Below are 22,450 nucleotides of genomic sequence, written 5' to 3' on the forward strand. Positions count from 1 at the left end.
AACGACAGATTTGCACCTTGTCAGCTCGGGGGTTTGAACTTGCAACCTTCCGGTTACTAGTCCAACACTCTAACCACTAGGCTACCCTGCCGCCCCTATTAGGAAGAGACATTGAGAAGGCATGTTAGGTGCAATAAAATTGGGAGACAAGTCTGGTAAATATAATGAATCCACAGGACCTTGAGCAGATTCTCTTCGCCAGGTGTAAAAGACACAAACAAGCGCACCATAAAAGAAAAGCCTAGTAGAATTCCCGTCAGTACGGCTCCCTCAGGCTAGCTGTATCTCCCCTGAGTTTCACCTGAGGACTACACGATTCTGTTGTTCTGCTTAATAAGATAAAATATCATTTGTAAAACAGAGAGCCAAGTCCTTGCCACAACCTCCAGCAGGTCCTTCCTGAAGGTGGATTACGTTCCTGGAGTATTGATGCAAAAAGCCATAAGCCAGGGAACATTGTAGGTTGTGTTATTGTCTTGAAGGCCAACAATTACCCTGGCGCTGCCGCATTGCATGGAAATCAGATTTAATCACTCAGCATCAGCAGGCAGTGATTCATGGGCCTTCAGTCACAATGTCGGCTGCCTTTTGTTACCCAGCAGGCTGTGGGGACATGAAGGCTTCACCCAGAACCCCCCCCACCCCTGCTGCCTGCCTCTACTGTGGGCCTGCAGTGGGATAAGTGTGTTTGTGTGTGGGTATCTGCGTGCGTGCGTGTGTGCGTGCGTGTGTATTTGCGAGTGCGTGTTGAGGATTTTTCATTAGGCTCCATTCAAACTGTCATCAGGGGAGAAACTAGCAACCTGCTAGCTTGTTAATCACCAGCATCATCCAGGCTGGTGGGAGTATAGACCTCTGGTTCCCATCAGCCCAAATGGCTGGAGCTGGAGAATCTGGCACATCAGCAAAACAAAACAGAAAATAATAACAGGAAATATGGAAGAGGCTCCAGTTTATGGGTGATTTCAATCTGCTGCCGTTGCACAAAAGAGGGTTTTATTAAAACTAGAATTGATACGCCCTCCAGATTCTGCACCAGCAAATTCAGAGGTGTGTGTGTGCATCGTCTGCGTACCCTGTTAGTCTCTATGGTTGTTGTCGTTATGTTGAAGAGTTATTATGAGGATGGGGACTTGCCAAAATGCTGCCATCAATTGTTATGTTTATGACAGTGTCAACCTCATTTCATGTCAAGCAAAAAAGCTGAACATCAGCTTACAGCACAAATTCCACAGTTGGACGCTGCTGTTCTTGCAGTTTCTAAAGTGAACTCTACCCCAGCAAGTTGTTTACAGTGGGGTTTGTGTGATGAGTGGATTTTGTTTTGTTTCAGATCTCAGAGGCAGAATGGGACGACCTCCTGGAAGAGTTTGAAGAGAAGAACTACCTCAACGCCAGGCGTTGGAAACCAGGCCAGGACCCGTACAAACTGTATGCCTTCAACCAGAGAGAGAGTGAGAGGATACCCAGCAACAGAGTTCTCAGAGACACACGCCATTACAGGTAACCTACACAGCACAGCATGCGTACACAGCCCATTAATGTGTGTGTACCTTCATGCACACTCGTATGTGTGTTTAAATGTGTGAGAAGGCATTTTGTCATTTCCATCTTAATGGTGCTTATTATGCCAGATCACCCTGTCTTTCAAACAGGGCTGCATGTGTCTGCTTCTGTGTGAGCTAACGATGGCTTGTTTCCACACATCGGATATGGTTTCTAGAAGATGAGAGGGAGTTGATCTGTGTAGCAGCAGCTACAAGCTGCATAGACATAGATAATTGCCACATGCGCTGCAGTTTGTGTGAAAACACCCCACTTCATTGGTGGGTGGGTGCTTACATTTGTCCTATTTCACACATGTACAAGTGTGTATTATGTGTGGTTTGGAAATGAGTTTTCAGCATATCCCACTCTCCCTGAGACACCCTCGGAGAGTAGGGTCACGGCCAGGGATCAGCCATTATTGACGGCGACCCTGGAGCAATTAGGGTTAAGTGCCTTGCTTAAGAGCACATAGACAGATTTTTCACTTAGTCGGCTCGGGGATGCTACTATAATAGTGGAACACATACAGATGTGGCAAATATCAAACACCGTGTTTGCAAATATCATAGGATGATTTTTGACCATAGAAACACAGACTTGGCAACTTCCACACTCAATTGTTGACTGGTGTGATGTTTTCATGAATGAAAGCAGTTGAGCATCATGCTGACAAAGCCTACACTCTCGAAATGTTTAACTAACATACAAAAACCCTTAGGAGGCGAGACAATCGTGTTATTTTACACAGACTAATCTGCTGGCATGAAATGTTCATTTTAGAGCACTATGCTCTACTTCAACTTCGTTTGACAGTGATGTTAAGCTTCTTTTTCATTCTGTTTTCAGGACTATTTAGCTGCTTGCTTTTAACTGAAAATTCCACCCCAAAACTATCTTGCATCATATGGGGATGATTTCTGTATTTTGACAGTTATACAGTACCAGTCAAAAGTTTAGACACACCTACTTGTTCAAGGGTTTTTCTTTATTTTTTACTATTTTCTACATTGTAGAATAATAGTGAAGATATCAAAACTCTGAAATAACACATATGGAAGCATGTAGTAACCAAAATAAGTGTAAAACAAATCAAAATAAATTTTAGATTTGAGATTCTTCAAAGTAGCCACCCTTTGCCTTGATGACAGCTTTGCACACTCTTGGAAATCTTGATTGCTGACTATTGAATCATTTGGGGACAATGTCAGCAATGCTCCCTGCCTAGTAGACAGTTAAGGACACTGATGCGCCTCTCAGCCATACTCCCATCTCTCACAGCTTCTATTCATCCATGCTGGAATGAAGGGTGAGAGAATTGAACGACCTATATTGATTTTCACTTTTAGTGGTGTGTTTGTCTCCAGCCCTCAGGAACCGCCTGCTTGTTAGCTTCAGCAGAAAAACCCGTTTATGTAATTAATGTGATCTGCTCAGACCAAACAAAGGAGAAAGAGAGATGTGTGTCTTTATCATACACTTATTCTCTTGCATGTCGTTTTAATTTTGTTTGAGCTATTTGTCCTGTACTGTAGTTACCTAGTTGGGTATGTGGATGATCTTCACAAATCTTTATCATGCATTTTTACTGGTGGAGAACGATTTGCTGCCATGTTGATGAACATGGGGCAATTACTAATTTATGACATTTCTCTAAGTTGCTTACAGCTATGAGCTATTTTCAAAAGAACAACTGCACACCCCAATCTGGGTCAGCCTACCAGCTTTGTTTGATCGTCCAGATTACTGTAAATCCATGAACGTTTAAACATGGAAACTGCATTTGGGGAAAGTGGGATAAGTTGAGCCATTGTTTACATTCAGCATTACTCCGTCAAGGGAAATATAGTATTCAACTCTAACAAAGATATCTACATATATTTCAGGATGTTGTGTATCCCTGGACATAATCAGAATTCATGTAAACATTGCAGTTTTGAAAGCTTTGTCTTTTGGCACAACTGTCTATGCTTCCTTTCTTAAGTTTAGCTTTTGTGTCTTTTACTTTAGGTATTGTAGGTTTTATGAAAATACAATAGCTTTGGTAATTAAAAATATATTTCACAGCGGTTTAGATGGTACAATGATTATCTACAGTATGCATTGCTTGTTTTGTTACATAAACTTATATTAGGGAAACTATTAGAATTTTTGCAACCAGGAAATGGCAGAGCGATTTCTGCATATTGCACCTTTAAGCATCTTTTAACACAGACTTACAAACACTTTGTACTTTTTCAACACTTTTAAATTTTTATTTATTTTTTAACCCTTTTTCTCCCCAATTTCGTGATATCCAATTGTTTTAGTAGCTACTATCTTGTCTCATCGCTACAACTCCCGTACGGGTTCGGGAGAGACGACGGTTGAAGGTCATGCGTCCTCCGATACACAACCCAACCAAGCCGCACTGCTTCTTAACACAGCGCGCATCCAACCCGGAAGCCAGCCGCACCAATGTGTCGGAGGAAACACTGTGCACCTGGCAACCTTTTGGCGCGCACTGCGCCCGGCCCGCCACAGGAGTCGCTGGTGCGCGATGAGACAAGGATATCCCTACCGGCCAAGCCCTCCCTAACCCGAATGACGCAGCTGGCACTGCAGTACTTTTTCAACACTTTTAACATAGGCCTGGCCCTGCTGTTACCTCATATACCAGAAATAATGCCTTGCATTACGCCTGAGAAGAAAACAATTCAATTTGCTCAACTTGCTCAATTGGGCTCAAATTTGCTCAACTTGCCGTTGACTATTGATTCAACTTACCCCATGGCCATTGGTTCAACTTACCCAATGCAAACATTTGAACTATATTAGCCCACACAGTTACAAGGATGCATTTTCATGCTATGTGTTTAAGACCTTATAGAGATCCCAACTGATGTATAGAACAACCTTAAAAGTATCTACTTTGGTTTAGATAAAGTTAAGCATCATGAAACTTCTAACACAATAACTTAATTTGACTTGGTGAAAATCCGTTTTTTGGACCTAACCTGCTTCCCAATTTTTCCATGTGTTTTCTTCCATCACAGACTCTATGAAATGATGACCTCTTCCAAAATATTTGGTCAAATTAATAATTTTGTGTATGGTTTCCTTTAAACAAGGGTGGCTCAACTTACCCCTTTGGCTCAACTAACCAGATAGTATATTTTGGATACAAAGGGAGAGTTTTCCGCAGATTCGGTTATTTGCATTTCGTGACCTATAAACATGTACTTTGAGCACAAATCGAACTGCTTATGGTTAGCCAAGATCCAGTCTGAAGAGCCAAATTGAGAGTTAAAGTTCGCCTTTGCCCCAGGTATTGCACTCAAGCTTTTTGGATGGTTGGTTGTTGCTGATGAGGCTAGGATAGAAAGCCATTCCTTCTTGTCTCATTGATCGGGTCCGTCACACGGAGCCTCAGGCTTTTCCACACATTGACCTGGCTTCTACCTGTCTGTCAACCATTGTATCGCTCCATCGCTTACAAGACAACCACTTGTCTCACTCCCTCTTTCATCTTTCAGGTCCCCCTGCGGAGAGATAGGACATGTGTGGGAATGTGTGTGTGTGGTTATGTGTGTGTGTGTGTGTGTGTGTGTGTGTGTGTGTGTGTGTGTGTGTGTGTGTGTGTGTGTGTGTGTGTGTGTGTGTGTGTGTGTGTGTGTGTGTGTGTGTGTGTGTGTGTGTGAGAAAGAGAGAGAGCGAGAGAGAGAGAGAGAGAGAGACTGAGTGTGAAAGGTAGAAATGAGTCAGTTATTGATTGCTCCTCTGTATTTGGCTAACACCAGATCTACGGTCAGCCAGTCACCAGGACATGTCCTCCTGTGTTTGGCTAACACCAGATCTACGGTCAGCCAGTCACCAGGACATGTCCTCCTGTGTTTGGCTATTACACAAGCAGCCTCGACCCCCTCCGGGACACACACCAGTCCAGTTGAATAAACGGTGCCTGGCATCCAGCCTTGTTTAGGAATTCATATTTACTCAAAACCTGAAACCTCAACCTCATTTTGCCGTTTCAGCAGGTCTGAAAATATATCCTCACATTGTCTGCCAAGTCTCTATTCACTGTAATATTTATGTTGAATTGGTGCCAGTGAATATTCACAACCGTCACTCCTCCCTGCTCCTGCAGACAGACAGACAGACAGACAGACAGACAGACAGACAGACAGACAGACAGACAGACAGACAGACAGACAGACACTAAACCCATTCTATTATGTTATGAGCTGCCAGCCTACAGCCCAGAGTGACTTTCCTAGAGCAAAGCCTTTCATAACGGAAACATTCACTCACTGTCGTGGGGCTCACCAGTCGCCACACCTAGCGCTTTTCTCCACCTAGAAGCTAGGCTGCTTTGAATGTGAGGAACATGTTGCTGTGGTATTTCGTATGTGGTGGTTTAGGAAGGCAGCTGTGCTTAGGGAGAACATTGGGCTCCATATTTCCCCACAGACTCCCCTCCGCCTCTCAGTCGGCCATCGATCTCCATTGAAGCACAGTGCTTTAGTAATTACACAGAAAACATAGCACAGAAAATGAGTTAATTGCTCTCTGGTTCCACCTGGGTTGTTGTTGTCGTAGCTGGATCTAAATGTGTTTTGAAAATATACCAGGCTTTACTGACTCACTTATGGCCTGTTTATACCTGAAAAGCTCTATGTCGATCAAAGAAATGACCACGATCTATACGATATTGATAACTCCTGTCCTCCACCCTCCTCTTTTTGTGTGTAGAGCCTGCAATCCACTGTACCTGAATCAAACATGAATCATTCAACTCCTGTCTGTGTCCTAGTAAAACAATGTTGCAGCTCTCACAGCTCCACAGGCTTGATTATAAAGCCAATGAAGGCTATTGAACAGGGTGAGTTCTCTGATAGGAGGGGTCATTTTTCATCTTTGATTAAAAAAGGGGTTGTATTGAAATTGGGATTGCTGAAGCGCACACCTCACACGAGGTTCATTTCACAACACATTCTCGCTCATATTACTGTAGAGAACTTTCACCGCCTCTTTTAACCTAACGTTTCAGATGAATGGCTAAAATTTGATCAAAGTTTCTCACTCAAATTGTATTTACTTTTTGCACTCAGTTTATTTAAGTGTTACCTGAATTTTAAAAAGCTTAATCTTGAGAAAAGTTTGGCAAAAAATGAAGTCAATTTAAACTGATGTGTTTGCTAAAATTGTCTTATATGTTCATTCATTGTCTAATATGCTCATTCATGTATTTGACACTGGGCATATTCATTTATACAATAATTATTATTCAATATGTCCTCACCTGGGATTTGAACTCACTACCTCTTGGGTCATGGCATTCCAACCTTCCTGCTATGCCACTATGTCTGTGTCAACTATCACTTAATTTCACCATTCTGTCTTCATTGATTTAATTTATTATTTAAGCAACTTTAGTTTTTTCTGTATAGTTGTCTCTTATTGGTGGGGCATATTACTCTGTTTTAATTAATATTACTCCTTAATCCCTATGATAAATAACATTTTGTGTGTACTTTTAACGTACGCGCAAAGTGTAGCAATTCAAGGGCCAAATATGTAAATTAAAATGTTGTATGTTAAAGGCACAGACTTTTTTTTGGTAACATGTCCAAATACTCATTTCTAATTGAATGAACCTATTAGGCCATTTGAGGAAACACATAATTTCAAGTTGACAATATTTTCCATATGTTTTCTTATGCATGGACCAACAAAAATGTTTAAGTTCAGGTAACACTTTGACTGAAAAGTGAGAAAAAAAGGCTGTGGAACCAGTTACTTAATGATATTTAGTTGAAACAACATGTTTCAGTGTTTGTCAGATAACCTTCGTACACAGTACGCAACATCAGAAGACGGTTGAGTAAAAGGTTGAGTGAAATAGTTTGAAATGTGCTGACAGGAGCCATCATCTGTCAATATTGAACGATGACACAATGCTGGCTACAGAATCTCTACCTCCTCTGTCGCACTAGTACAAACAACTCTACGATTCCTTAACTTGAGCAAGTTTAACCAGAGCCTGTGATCATGTGGCTGGGTCTGCGTTATAGGCAGAGAGAGAGAGAGAGAGAGAGAGATAGAGAGAGAGAGACAAAGGGAGAGAAAACCTGAGCCTACTGTACGCCTTCACTATGGTGAATCCCTAAAACAATACAGAAATACACTTCGGAGAAAGAAGGAACAGCATGTCAGAAACCAGCTCAATGTAATTGAAGAACCCATAGACTACAATCACTTCTGGGAAAATTGGAAAACACTTGTAACGGTTTTCTTCCTCTTCTGAGGAGGAGTAGGAAGGATCGGACCAATAGGCAGCGTGGTAAGTGTTCGTCATTTTATTAAACTGAACACTACAACAAAAAGAACAACCGAAACAGTTCCGTCTGGTAACTAATACAAAGACAGAAAACAACTACCCACAACCCATAGTGGGAAAACAGGCTGCCTAAGTATGGTTCTCAATCAGAGACAACGATTGACATCTGCCTTTGATTGGGAACCATACCAGGCCAAAACCAGAAATACAAAACAAAGAACAAAAACATAGAATGCCCACCTCAACTCACGCCCTGACCAAACTAAAATAGAGACATAAAAAATGAACTAAGGTCAGGATGTGACAACACTAAACAAACAACAACACGAAGAGTTATCTATTCAATACAGAGATGTATGGTAAACCACTTCTCCAATCTTTTTGGCCCTATAACAAAGAACAAAAACATATACAGTACCAGTCAAAAGTTTGGACACACATTCAAGGGTTTTTCTTTGTTTTTACTATTTTCTACATTGTAGAATAATAGTGAAGACATCAAAACTATGAAATAACACAAATGGAATCATGTAGTTACCAAAAACGTATTAAGCAAATCAAAATAAATTTGAGATTTGAGATTCTTCAAAGTAGCCACCCTTGTCTTGATGACAGCTTTGCACACTCTTGGCATTCTTTCAACCAGCTTCATGAGGAATGCTTTTCCAACAGTCTTGAAGGAGTTCCCACATATTCTGAGCAGTTGTTGGCTGCTTTTCCTTCCCTCTGCGGTCCAACTCATCCCAAACCATCTCAATTGGGTTGAGGTCGGGTGATTGTGGAGGCCAGGTCATCTGATGTAGCACTCCATCACTCTCCTTGGTCAAATAGCCTTTACACAGCCCGGAGGTGTGTTTTGGGTCATTGTCCTGTTGAAAAACAAATGATCGTCCCACTAAGCCAGGCCTGGGCAATTATTTTCCATGGAGGGCCACATTAGAATATATTTTTGCCATTGTGGGCCAGAATCATATTACAGGATTACACATCATGTGTATGAGTGTGTTGACAGATATATCTACTGTAAATCACGTCCAGATCTGCTACTTATTTTACTTTTTTAACCTGCACAGAAATAAACCACATCCATGTTCTCCTTTTGGTAGGTGTTTTCATTATTAAACATGCAATGAACTACACGGAGGGAAAAGTACACTGTGCATTCAGCACCACGGACAGAACTCTTGTTAATGGGTATGCACAAAAACACAAGAAAGAGGGAGAGCTCAACATTACATTTAAACCACTCAATCAGTGTGAGGAGTGAAGTCTCTGATGGGCATTGACTAGAGCAGTGAAGTCAGGTATAGTTTCTGACGTCGCTATGCACAGGATTGCTGAGAGGTGAGAGTCAGTAAGAGATGATCTGTGCCTTGACTTGTTATATTTCATCACTGAAAATGTTTGTTCACATGCAGTCCATGCAACTTGTGATTTTACTCCTGAACCTATTTAGGCTTACCATAACCTGTTTTGAAATTTTAATTCCTTTGTAAACAATTTTAGATATACAGTAGATATAGGTTTAAAAAATATGTCAATATGCCCTTGAGCAAGGCACTTAAAGGAACAATTGGGGTTAAGTCTCTCTGGATAAGTATGTGTCTGTTGACCCAAATAGTACAAACATATTCTGAGCATGACTCCTAATCGTTGGAAAGTTTTGTTCATCGAGAGATGCATAGAACCTCGTCAGTGACATTGTTTTGAATAGTTCTCCAATCATTGCATCAGGAGTCATTTTCCCTTGAAAGCTTTGACAAGACTGTACATCTGATGTGCAAAAAGGCCTTTCCCTTGTAGTTTGGAATTCAGTTCATTCGTGAAGGCCATGATGTCCACTGTGAAGGCAAAATCAGCCAACCATTCTTTATCATTCTGATCTGGGTTCAGCTCAGTTACTTGATCTTGTATCCTTTTCAAAAGGCCAACGCTTTTTCCTGTCAAGTTTGGGCACCCATCAGTGGTCCCACTGGATAACTTTTCAAAACTCAGTCCCAGCTTTGCCACACACTTATCAACCTCCTCCAATAAATATTTCCCTGTGGTTGTGCTCTTCGTTGACTGCACTGAAGCAAGCTCCTCTGTCATTTCAACGTTTGGGGTTATGCCTCGTAAGAATATAAACAATTTTCCAGGGCCATGGAAAAATAGGTGAAATCCTTTACCCTGTCTTTCAACTGTTGTTCCATATTCTCTGCGATGTCCTCAACACGTTGTGTCACTGTTCATCTTGACAGGGAAACATTTTCAAACAGCTCTTTCTTGTCTGGGAAGAGTATTGCTGCAGAGTCAATTAAACATTCAATAATGAATTTGCCCTCAGCGAATGGCTTGCTATATTTAGCAATTTTGTGGGACAGTACATAGCTAGCTCTCGCAATTCCGTCGTTTGCTGAATGCAGTTTTGTGAAAAGCCCTTGCTGCTTTTGCAACTGAGAAAGCTACTCTTTCGATGCACTTGCCCTCTGCTCAGAAGGCATATTCCTATATTTCTCTGCATGCTTCGTCTGGAAGTGTTGGGACAAGTTGTAGTCTTTCAAGACAGCAATGCTCTCTTTGCGCACTAAGCACACAGCTTTCCTTGATATCTCAATAAAGAAATCATTAGATGTCCACTCTTGCTGGAACACCCTACATTCATTGTCCACTTTCCTTTTCTTTGAAATCTCTGAAAAACTCATTTTGGAGTAAATTCTAGCAACTATTTGTAACTGTGACGTGTGTCAGCCTGTCAGTCACTGTCTGTCCTCGTGCAGTTGTTATATATACGTGCCTTCAAAATAAAAGTCCCACAAGTGGTGGGAGTTAAATCATTTCACAAAGGTGAGTATTCATTGGGCTTTTAATTTGAATAACAAATAATTTTTTCAAATACTTTATGTGATCTGAGCATGGCCATATTGAATCAGGTTGCAGACCGCATACGGGCCTTTGCCTTTGCCCAGGCCTGCACTAAGTGCAAACCAGATGGGATGGCGTATTGCTGCAGAATGCTGTGGTAGCCATGCTGGTTAAGTGTGCCTTGAATTCTAAATAAATCACTGACTGTGTCACCAGCAAAGCACCCCCACACCATCACTCCTCCTCCTCCATGCTTCACAGTGGGAACCACACATTCGGAGATTATCCGTTCACCTTCTCTGTATCTCACAAAGACACGGCGGTTGGAACCAAAAATCTCAAGTTTCGACTCATCAAACCTAAGGACAGATTTCCACCGGTCTAATGTCCATTTATTGTGTTTCTTGGCCCAAGCAAGTCTCTTCTTCTTATTGGTGTCCTTTAGTAGTGGTTTCTTTGCAGCAATTCGACCATGAAGGCCTGATTCATGCAGTCTCATTTGAACAGTTGATGTTGAGATGTGTCTGTTACTTGAACTCTGTGAAGCATTTATTTGGGCAGCAATTTCTGAGGCTGGTAACTCTAATGAACTTTGCCTCTGCAGCTGAGGTAACTCTGGGTCTTCCATTCCTGTGGCGCTAATCACGAGAGCCAATTTCATCATAGCACTTCAAGGTTTTTGCGACTGCACTTTAAGAAATGTTCAAAGTTCTCTTTCCTTATTTGAGCTGTTCTTGCCTTAATATGGCCTTGGCCTTTTACCAAATAGGGCTATCTTCTGTATACCACCCCTACCTTGTCACAACAATTGGCTCAAACACATTAAGAAGGAAAGAAATTCCACAAATTAACTTTTAACAAGGCACACCTGTTAATTTAAATGTATTCCAGGTCACTACCTCATGAAGCTGGTTGAGAGAATGCCAAGAGTGTTGAAAGCTGTCATCAAAGAAAAGGGGGGCAACTTTGAAGAATATAAAATATAAAATGTATTTTGATTTGTTTAACACTTTTTTGGTTACTATGTGATTCCATATGTATGTCCAAACTTTTGACTTGTAGTGTACATGATTAAATACATAACTTAGAATCAACTATTAAAGACTATCAGAACCTACTGGATTCTCCAATTACATTGCATTTTTATTTTTTATTTTATTTCACCTTTATTTAACCAGGTAGGCTAGTTGAGAACAAGTTCTCATTTGCAACTGCGACCTGGCCAAGATAAAGCATAGCAGTGTGAACAGACAACACAGAGTTACACATGGAGTAAACAATTAACAAGTCAATAATACAGTAGAAAAAAGGAGAGTCTATATACATTGTGTGCAAAAGGCATGAGGAGGTAGGCGAATAATTACAATTTTGCAGATTAACACTGGAGTGATAAATGATCAGATGGTCATGTACAGGTAGAGATATTGGTGTGCAAAAGAGCAGAAAATAAAATAAATAAAAACAGTATGGGGATGAGGTAGGTAAAAAAGGGTGGGCTATTTACCAATAGACTATGTACAGCGGCAGCGATCGGTTAGCTGCTCAGATAGCTGATGTTTGAAGTTGGTGAGGGTGATAAAAGTCTCCAACTTCAGCGATTTTTGCATGAACTACAGGACAAAATACGATATATGCGTCAACAGCAACCTTGTGAAAATCCTCTGCATTATCATTGACAGCAGACTCGTACATTTCCTCAATGAAAACAATGTACTGAGCAAATGTCAAAATGGCTTTTTACCAAATTACCGTACGACAGACCACGTATTAACCCTGCACACCTTAATTGACAAACAAACAAACCAAAACAAAGACAAAGTCTTCTCGTGCTTTGTTGATTTCAAAAAAGCTTTTGACTCAATTTGGCACGAGGGTCTGCTATACAAATTGATGGAAAGTGGTGTTGTGGGAAAAACATACGACATTATAAAATCCCTGCAAACACATTTCTTTCCAAAGGACCGTGGGGTGAGACATGGATGCAGCCTAAGCCCCAACCTCTTCAACATATATTTAAACTAATTGGTGAGGGCACTAGAACAGTCTGCAGCACCTGGCCTCACCCTACTATAATCTGTAGTCTGCTGATGATCTGGTGCTTCTGTCCCCAACCAAGATGGGCTTATGGGGAGGCTGGTATTCTAGAGGTTAGAGCTTTAGGCCAGTAACCGGAAGGTTGCTGGATCAAATCCCAGAGCTGCTTTGCTTTATCTTGGCCAGTTCGCAGTTGTAAATGAGAACTTGTCCTCAACTAGCCTACCTGTTTAAATAAAGGTGAAATAAAAAAGATATATAGACATAATATTTAATTTGAAATGTCTTTATTCTATTGGAGTGTAATGTTTACTGTTAATTTTTTATTGTTTATTTTGCTTTTGTTTATTATCTACTTCACTTGCTTTGGCAATGTTAACATATGTTTCCCATGCCAATAAAGCCCTTGAATTGAATTGAGAGGGGCCCTTGATTAACACCAGCAGGGGCCCCTGGCTGCTCTCTCCAGTCCCGTGGTGTAAACCAGAGGAAATTGGTCTGTCAGAAGAAGCATGAGGGGTCTAGTATTATCCTCCAGGACCTGTTCACTGTCCTTGTCCACTCTCCTTTCTCTTTCTCTCTTTTTTATTCATCTTTCTTGTCCTGCTGCCTAATGAAATAATTCATGCAAATGGTGTGGACTAATAAGAGCAGAGCGGCGGGCAGATGATATAGAAGGAGGAGGCTGATCAGCTAGCCAAGCTTTGGGGCTGGGGGTGTACTGGGTGGTGTGTTCTGCTGCTCTGACAGTCAGTAATGGGCATGTGGATCTCCCCTAGAAGGCCAGGAGCTTAGCAGAGTTACAGCCGGACGCGTTCACAATCACAACCCCTGAGCGAGCCAACGCACACACACACCACACTAGCACTGCACAAGGAGGGAGGGAGGTCACTGCCGCATGTCCACCCCCTCTTTGTCCATTGTGTGTAGCTCTCTCTCCGTCTGTCTCTCTCACCAGCTTATGTTTTCCTCTGTCTGTCTGTCTGTCTGTCTGTCTGTCTGTCTGTCTGTCTGTCTGTCTGTCTGTCTCTGTCTCTGTCTGTCTGTCTGTCTGTCTGTCTGTCTGTCTGTCTGTCTGTCTGTCTGTCTGTCTGTCTGTCTGTCTGTCTGTCTGTCTGTCCGTCCGTCTGTTTGTTCACATTGCCATCACTGGACAGTTGTTTTTGTTCTAGACAGCAGCCAGGGTTCCAGACAAATGCAATCAACTTCAGTTTCAACTCTTTGATTGAATTATCCCAAACAACGGAGTCCTCTATTACAAACGTAGAAGTCACCGCCTTATTTTAGCTGCTGAACTAATGACATGTTCACACTGTAACTCCAATGAAATCTTTTCTTCAGTTCTTGTCTTGTACATACACAGAAAGTTTGTAGGATCTGTCTGTGTCAGTCATGTCTGTTTCACCCCATCTCACCTTGATGTTCTATTTCAGCTCACTCCTCCTCGGCCTGTCTTCACTGACAGGTACTAACTCTCTCAGGTGCCTTGGCTACAGAGAGGGGAGGCTCCATGGCTAGATGATTGACATAAAAAAGCACCAGGAACTCCTGAGAAGATCTGGTCTTCCAGACTTGGTTCAAATCAGATGGTTAGCTAACTGGTTACCTGACCCGTATCACTGGGCTAGTAACAGCTTTATAATCCTGTGTGTGTGGTTGGCGGTGCATATTTTTACACTTGTTAGGGGTCTGTAGGAATGTTCTTCACTTCCTGAATGTGGTCTGAGCTGCTTAATACGGATGGTGGTCTCTCAGTAAGACTGCCTCACTGCCCTCTGACATCATTAAGAGTAGTTGTTAAAGTGCCAGGAGGGTCTAAAAAATAAATAAAGCTGTGAGCAGCAATGAACGGGGTTCACAGGATGACAGAAAGGACACAAAATCGGTTGGATAAAGTAAGCACTCTATCATGTAGAAACTATCTTCCTTTATGTGCAATCAGTGAAAACATTACCATGTTCATCTCTCAATTCCTTCTTTATTTACTTTACCTTTATTTTAGCAGGGAGTCATCATTAAGACCCATGTCTCTTTTTCAAGGAGCCTTGCATATTCAATTCATAGAATTAAAAAATAGAATCTAATATAAAACAAGTAAATACAGTACGACACAAATTGCACAGACAAACATACCACAAGGATGATGCAGCTGTTTTTATCTCAATTTCAAATCATTTCTGCGTAACAATTAAGTACCTTACTGTGATAGTTTTCCATTAAAATGGCCAAAAAGAAACAAAAATAGCTTATTAGCAAAGATCAATTTTTCAAGCAAAGATTTTGCTAGAATTGTCTGGGAGTGGTTTTGAAAACTGTAAATTATCTGTTATTGGCAGAGACATTTGGAACGCTCTTTCTTCTTGGTCAATTAACTAATTTACAGCATGGTTATGTCACCATGGAAGGCCAAAACTCCCTCCCACCAAACAGGCTGAAATTTCAAGTGGTCTTTTCAAACAGCTCTTACAGGAAAAGGGCATATTATTACAACCTCATAGTTTTGAAATATATATAAAACAGTAAAATTAAGTGGCCTACTTATTTTCCACCATAATTTGCAAATAAATTCATAAAAAATCCTACAATGTGATTTTCTGGATTTTTTTTCTCATTTTGTCTGTCATAGTTGAAGTGTACCTATGATGAAAATTACAGGCCTCTCTCATCTTTTTAAGTGGGAGAACATGCACAATTGGTGGCTGACTAAATACTTTTTTGCCCCACTGTATATGGACGGAATTAATCGAACAAAAGGACCATTTGTGATGTTTATGGGGCATATTGGAGTGCCAACAAAAGAAGCTCGTCAAAGGTAAGGCATGATTTATATTTTATTTCTGCGTTTTGGGTAGCGCCTGCAGGGTTGAAATATGCTACTCTCTTTGTTTACTGTTGTGCTATCATCAGATAGTAGCATCTTATGCTTTCGCCGAAAAGCCTGGATTCACAACGAGTGTAGCTTTAATTTAGTATCTTACATGTGTGATTTAATGAAAGTTAGATTTTTATATAATTTTATTTGAATTTGCCGCTCTGCATTTTCCCTGGCTTTTGGCCAAGTGAGACGCGACTGTCCCCCTATCCTTGAGAGGTTAATGTATTGAGTATATATGCCAATTCTGGGGTTAACTAATGTTATATAATAATCCACCTCCAGAAATAAAAATCATGAAACTCCTGTCAATTTGGTGAAAGGATATGTTCTATCAGTGGGTAAAATAAAACATTTCCCCATGATTTAACTTATAAGTGGTTTGTCTGTGAATTCAGAAAATTGTGTAGGAACGCCTCATATCTACATGGTTCACTGGAAATAGGGGAAAGTACACTATCACATTTCACAATGCTCCATATCACCAAATCAGCCAATATATAGTATGGACATATTTGTCTAGAACACATCCATCCGTTTATATCCTCATGACAAAGTATATATTTTGCTTAGATGTGCTCAATCTAAACAGTGTACAAAATTATTCAATTATTCAACTCAGTTCAACTTGCAATGCGCCTTGTGTGTCCAAATCCAAATTGTCTTCCATTGACACTTGTTTTGTACACCAGGACCATTCACAGCTGAGCTATTATTTTATTTATTTATTTTTCAAGGGAGGCCAAATGCTCTCTGGCTTCCCTTGCCTACAATGCTACATGCGGCAACAATGTCACACCTATTGAGACAGAGGGGCGCTGTTTTGTTCTCTCGGATGCTTTAACCGGTGAGATACATTCAGCCTCTTGCGAATTGAAGAATGTTTAGATAGACGAAAGATAAATAATGTTGTATGTATTTATCTTTATTTCTTGGTACACATTTTGGGGAAGGATCCATGACTACACGTCACTGCTCTGCACTCACTCTGGGCAGAGGTGAACTACAAGTTGAACTCTGTGAGATGGTCTCCTAAATTGATACTGCAGTTTGTTTAGGCGAGTTTACAGCTAGCTAGCTACTTCACATGCTGATATTGACTTTGACATTATTGTGTGTAGCTAAGTTTTCTAGCTAGCTAGAAATTAGCATGAGACAAAGTCCACTTGATCAATAGTTACGGCCATAGTATTCTATGGTGCCACTGGTGCCATTAACATCTATAGTACCACCAACTGGTCTTGTGCAGTCGTCTAAGGTTGCAGTCACTTTATATTCACACAGCTTTTAAGGACATATACACAAGGTTTACATACCAAATTCCATGGCCCCATGTCCATCGGTTCAGTTCTTATAGCCCTAGTGGGATATGGTACCATCTAGTGGTGTAGCGTGGCAGACTTTGAATGCTGCAACCAATCATTCTCAAATTCACTAGAGACTACTTCACTGAGTCTATATACCACATTTGGAGAGGAAGATTTTTTCCAGATTTTTAGTAGTAGCATATGTGCTAAGTTGAATCTATAGGTACGGTGAGACCATATTTTAATGCATCAACTATTTTGCTGCATTCTCACAATCATTAAAGACTGATGTAATGAGTCTAAATACAAAATCTGGATTGATTATGACGTATAGTTGATGAGGAGAAGATGATTAGAGATGATTTTAAGTGTTAGCATTACACATGCAAAGAATGAGTTGTAAATAGTTTCCTATTTTTTGAGATATCAATTCCAAATTCGGCGTGGTTCATCTTAGGGATGTCCTCGATATCGACGACAAGTTTCAAGTTAATAAGCCCCTGTGGAGTGGATTTACAGTGGTTTAAATGGACATGTCAAATCCGAAGACATGTAACATGGGCCCTCATACCGAATTTGTTATTTTGTCCTATAATTCATGAGAAGAAGATTTTTTAATATTAGCTATTAGCGTATATGCATCTACTGGTATAGTGTGGCCACCGTTGAGTACAACAACATTATTTTCTCAAACTCTTAAGAGACTATTGTGTCCACAGACCTAATTTGAAGTGAATATGACTTTTTTGTCAATGAGAAGATTTTTTAATGATTATTTGAACCAACCCTATATAGATAGACGCCCTGCTAATCATGAGTGCCACCTTTGGCTTTTTCAGGCTTTCATTCAACAGCATTGCATTTACTGTCCGAAAAGCGGCCATGACGATCTAAAGTACATTAAAAATAAGTCAGTTTCAACACCTGAAAATCATTACAGACTGTTATTTTGGTGTCGGCCTACAGTTTCCTGTCCTATTAAAAACATATGAGTCAATGCCTCTACAGGACCATGTAGGACAAACTGAATGATGTTAGTTTGAGAACAATAACAAGCAATATCTCTCATCTCGTTCACCTCTTCATATCCACTATTACATCCACCCAGGTAACACTGTTTTCTTCCTGGTATACACTCTCTCCTTGTTCCACTCAGATGCTCTCTACTCATCCATCTGCTCCTGTGGAAACCTCGTTTAAACCTCATTTCCTCCTGTTGCTCGTCTGTGTCTTAGGGTTTTATTACCCTGCTTCCTCACAGGTAACCCATTCCCCAGCCTGGTCATGGTGCACTGCGCTGGGTCCTGTAGCGCAGGGAGGAGAGGGAGAGGGAGGCAGAAAGAGAGGGAGACGGAGGGACAATAAAGTGGCGAGTCATCAGCTCTGTGGTAGCCCTGTATGGAGCTGTCATTGTGACCAGCGGGAGAAACAGATGACAGACAGACTGGCACTGCGGGTGTGTTAGAGGGCCTACCCATCAGGGGCATTAAGCACCCCGAAAATATGAGGGTGCACAAAGTATGTGAGGATGGCTGAGGGGTGGTCCAGAAGGGTGCAACGTGGAGAAACAGCTTTTTCCAGCAATCTAGAGCCATAATCATTCAAAATTCTGAATATCTAAGCTGTCTGTATCCTCCTGACTGGTGGCTATTTTTTTTAAATAAGTACATATAAATATGCTTCTCTGCATCACTGCTAAAATCTGATTGAAAGATTGAAAGGAATGAGTCTTATCCAGTCCATTTAGTAATTGCTTGCTTTTCTAAAGTCTACCAGTCCTGCCAGCCGGCATGCCAGCTAAGATAGTTAGACAAGCTAGCTACTCTTACTTGATTGACAGTCTGAAATGTCTTCTTGGTAGCTCGTTAGGAGGTTGGGAGATTGGGAACCTATCTAGGCTAGCTAAAGACAACTTCATCAAATTGTGGCTAGTAGTATTACAGAGAAAAAATAAATACATGTCAAATCTGAGCGGACACTTGCCGCTGTGCCCCCTATGGGCATGACACCTCTGCACCCCATGGCCATGACACCTCTGCCCCCTATGGGCATGACACCTCTGCACCCCATGGCCATGACACCTCTGCCCCCTATGGGCATGACACCTCTGCACCCCATGGCCATGACACCTCTGCCCCCTATGGGCATGACACCTCTGCCCCCTATGGGCATGACACCTCTGCCCCCTATGGGCATGACACCTCTGCCCCCTATGGGCATGACACCTCTGCACCCCATGGCCATGACACCTCTGCCCCCTATGGGCATGACACCTCTGCACCCTATGGCCACACCACAGCCTTTTTCTCTCACTCTCCAGTTTTGTCTCTCTCAGTTTTTCTCGCTTTTACTCTCTCTTTCGATGTGGTTCCTTTCTTTGAGTGGCTGTTGCATGTTTCTGCCGAGTATCTCTTATACTCCAACTCTCTCCTTTTCTTTCAGTGTTAAATGAATGCATCAAAAGTGTGTCCCATGACTGTCAGTGTCCCCCTCCCTCGTTTCACCAAGACTGGCCTCTGAACCACCCCTACATTCCTGACTACTTTTAAATGGATTAGTGTAAACTGATCATACACTTTACGAACACTCAACACTATAGGATTGCCCTCTCTAGCTGTATAGCATGTGCCTTTATTTTTCTATAATGAGTTTTTTTGTCCTAGGTGTGTGTGAGGGGAGAGAGAGAGAGAGAGAGAGAGAGAGAGAGAGAGAGAGAGAGAGAGAGAGAGAGAGAAAGGTGTGGGTGTGGAGTCTAGACTCTAAAGCTACAGAAAAATATTTTAATTGTATTAATTAACTGCCTACAGCTGCCTGCAATGAATGAAAGGCCACAAGGAAAGTATTGAGAGTGCTTGGAAAGGTATTGATAGTTTTTCTTCTCTGAAACCTATATTGTAGGTCTATACTGATATGATGGGAAAGTAGCTATTCATCAAGCCAGACTTATGTGCAGATACCACAAACATGTTTTTTTATTTAATAATCTGCTTTAAGAAATTAACAACTGAAGGTTATTTGTCACGTTTTACACTAAGAAACAATGTTTCAGCTGCTCGAGAAAATAACAGGGAAAACAGAGGCAAGAAATAAGGAATAAGCCGTGTGTGTGTGTGTGCTTGCTCAAGAGCATTGGCTGTGTGATGTGCATCCACTCATAGGAGTTATACAAGCATAGCTAGTAGCTACCAAATGTCATTTTCGGTGAGTGTGGACATTTACAAGCGAAAGTGAACAAGAGAAATCGTGCAAATGAACAAAGTTGTGATGCATGCTTTTCTGAAGGAAGAGCACTATGTGTTCAGGGAGCAGAGGAGAGGAGAACAGAGAAGAAAATGGCAGCTGTACAGACAACTCCTCCATAGCTCTTTGACTTCTGGTATAAAGCCATTCTAAGATAGCTGATGGCAAACATTTAGTAGTGAATTGAATACAAGTGACCAGAGGGACCGCCTAAGTGCCAAATTAACCTAGGTAGATTTAAAACAGCATAATTCTGGCAAAATGTTTCACAACCTCATCCATGTTGAGGGAGCATGCCGTCCTTGACTCAACACTGAGAATTCCGAGGTGACTTAACCTGTCATCAACCATTGTTGTCCTAAAGTGGGTTTTAATCCGTTTTAAAGATGAGAAGCTTCTCTCGCAAGAAGCACTGCTAACTGGTGTAACAACAGGAACCTTACAAAGTCAAATAGCTCTTGGAAGACCTCTTTATAAGGTTCTAGAAACACAACAAAGTCACGGAGGGTAGACGGTCTGTCCCTTACACCTTTCTCTCTCCTATCAAGAAGCCGCCTTGGTTTGATGGACCTCATGTTTGGATAGCTCTTTGGATGCTATATCACTTTGGTCACTATTTTACTGTTCTACAGTGCTCATCATCAATGAGTCGTGAAATCTTAAACTTGTTTTAGGCTTTCTTTTATATACTGTTTGTACTCTTATTTTGCAGTGCTCTGCAATCTCTTCAACCTCTTCCCATAGTTCTCCAAAGTAAATCTCACTTATGTAGTCCTGTAATGTGTCTAAGGGCACCTACTAGATCCACAGCCCTTGCTAGGTCAATAGAGCTTGATTGGAGCATGTCAGAAAGACATTTGGCATCACCAAGCACTTTACAAAAGGTAACCTATGAAATGTAAATCTATCTGAGAAAGAAGGTCCCTTCAAGTGTGGTATCTATCCTGTCGCACTCTCACAACTGCTGGAAGCGTGTCCCTCAGATTACGGCATGCCATGTATCTGCATGCCCACCTTACATCCATCCGTAAGTCTCTGTAGTTCCCTGGGCTGCTGCTGTGGATACAGCTCTTCTGAACAGCAAGCCACTTGAGATGAACGTATGAGCCAGATACAAAGTTAAGAAACTTCTGCAGGAGAGCAAAAAAGTGAACTGCCTCAGGCACTGATTTTACAGCATCGACAAGAACCAAATTCAAACAATGTGCATTACAGTGCACATAAAATGCCAATCTTGCACTGTTTTTAATCCGTGCAGACACATCAGAATGCTTTCCTGCTCATGACGGATGCACCATCACAGCCTTGCCCCTCAAGATAATTTCTGTAGTCCAGACCATGTTTTTCAAGGCAATCATTTATAATTTTTGTGAGAACTGCTGCATCTAAGCTTTCAGCTGACTAAAAGTGTAAAAAGCTTTCGTGGATGGACCCGTTGTAATAGTACCTCACACGTAAAGACATTTGTTCTTTTTTATTTAAATCTTTGGTTTCATCTGCAATTACACTAAAAACTTCACTTTCTTTTACTCTTATTATTTCACGTTGTACCATCTCAGCTAAGCCCTCAAGATGGCGGCAGGGTAGCCTAGAGTGTTGGACTAGTAACCGGAAGGTTGCAAGTTCAAACCCCTGAGCTGACAAGGTACAAATCTGTTGTTCTGCCCCTGAACAGGCAGTTAGCTCACTCTTCCTAGGCCGTCATTGAAAATAAGAATTTGTTCTTAACTGACTTGCCTAGTTAAATAAAGATAAAAAATAACTTCATTCTGGATTTGGTGGCTTGTGTACTTAGCATTGCCACATGCATTCATCCTTTTCTCTTTGAGAGGGTCATTTAAAAAAAAAAATATTTCACCTTTATTTAACCAGGTAGGCTAGTTGAGAACAAGTTCTCATTTGCAACTGCGACCTGGTCAAGATAAAGCATAGCAATTCGACACATACAACAACACAGAGTTACACATGGAATAAACAAAACATAGTCAATAATAAAGTTGAGATATGAGTCTCCAGCTTCAGAGATTTTTGCAGTACGTTCCAGTCATTGGCAGCAGAGAACTGGAAGGAAAGACGACCAAAGGAGGAATTGGCTTTGGGGGTGACCAGTAAGATATACCTGCTGGAGCACGTGCTACGAGTAGGTGCTGCTATGGTGACCAGTGAGCTGAGATAAGGCGGGGCTTTACCTAGCAGAGACTTGTAGATAACCTGTAGCCAGTGTGTTTGGCGACGAGTATGAAGCGAGGGCCAACCAACGAGAGCGTACAGGTCGCAATGGTGGGTAGT

At 41.4% G+C, this 22,450-nt stretch overlaps 1 protein-coding gene across 2 annotated transcripts in view; it reads left to right on the top strand.

The window, feature by feature from the left end:
* Positions 1 to 22,450, top strand: part of LOC115139388 (polypeptide N-acetylgalactosaminyltransferase 14-like) — a 116,091-nt gene that overhangs the window by 17,318 nt on the left and 76,323 nt on the right. For both annotated transcript variants that reach the window (XM_065026346.1, XM_029676707.2), the window contains exon 2: positions 1,334 to 1,503. In XM_065026346.1, coding sequence (XP_064882418.1) covers positions 1,334 to 1,503 — 170 coding nt within the window. The remainder of the gene's footprint in view (positions 1 to 1,333; positions 1,504 to 22,450) is intronic.

Source organism: Oncorhynchus nerka, linkage group LG13 (genome assembly GCF_034236695.1).
Source record: "Oncorhynchus nerka isolate Pitt River linkage group LG13, Oner_Uvic_2.0, whole genome shotgun sequence".
NCBI classification, from domain to species: Eukaryota; Metazoa; Chordata; class Actinopteri; order Salmoniformes; family Salmonidae; genus Oncorhynchus; species Oncorhynchus nerka.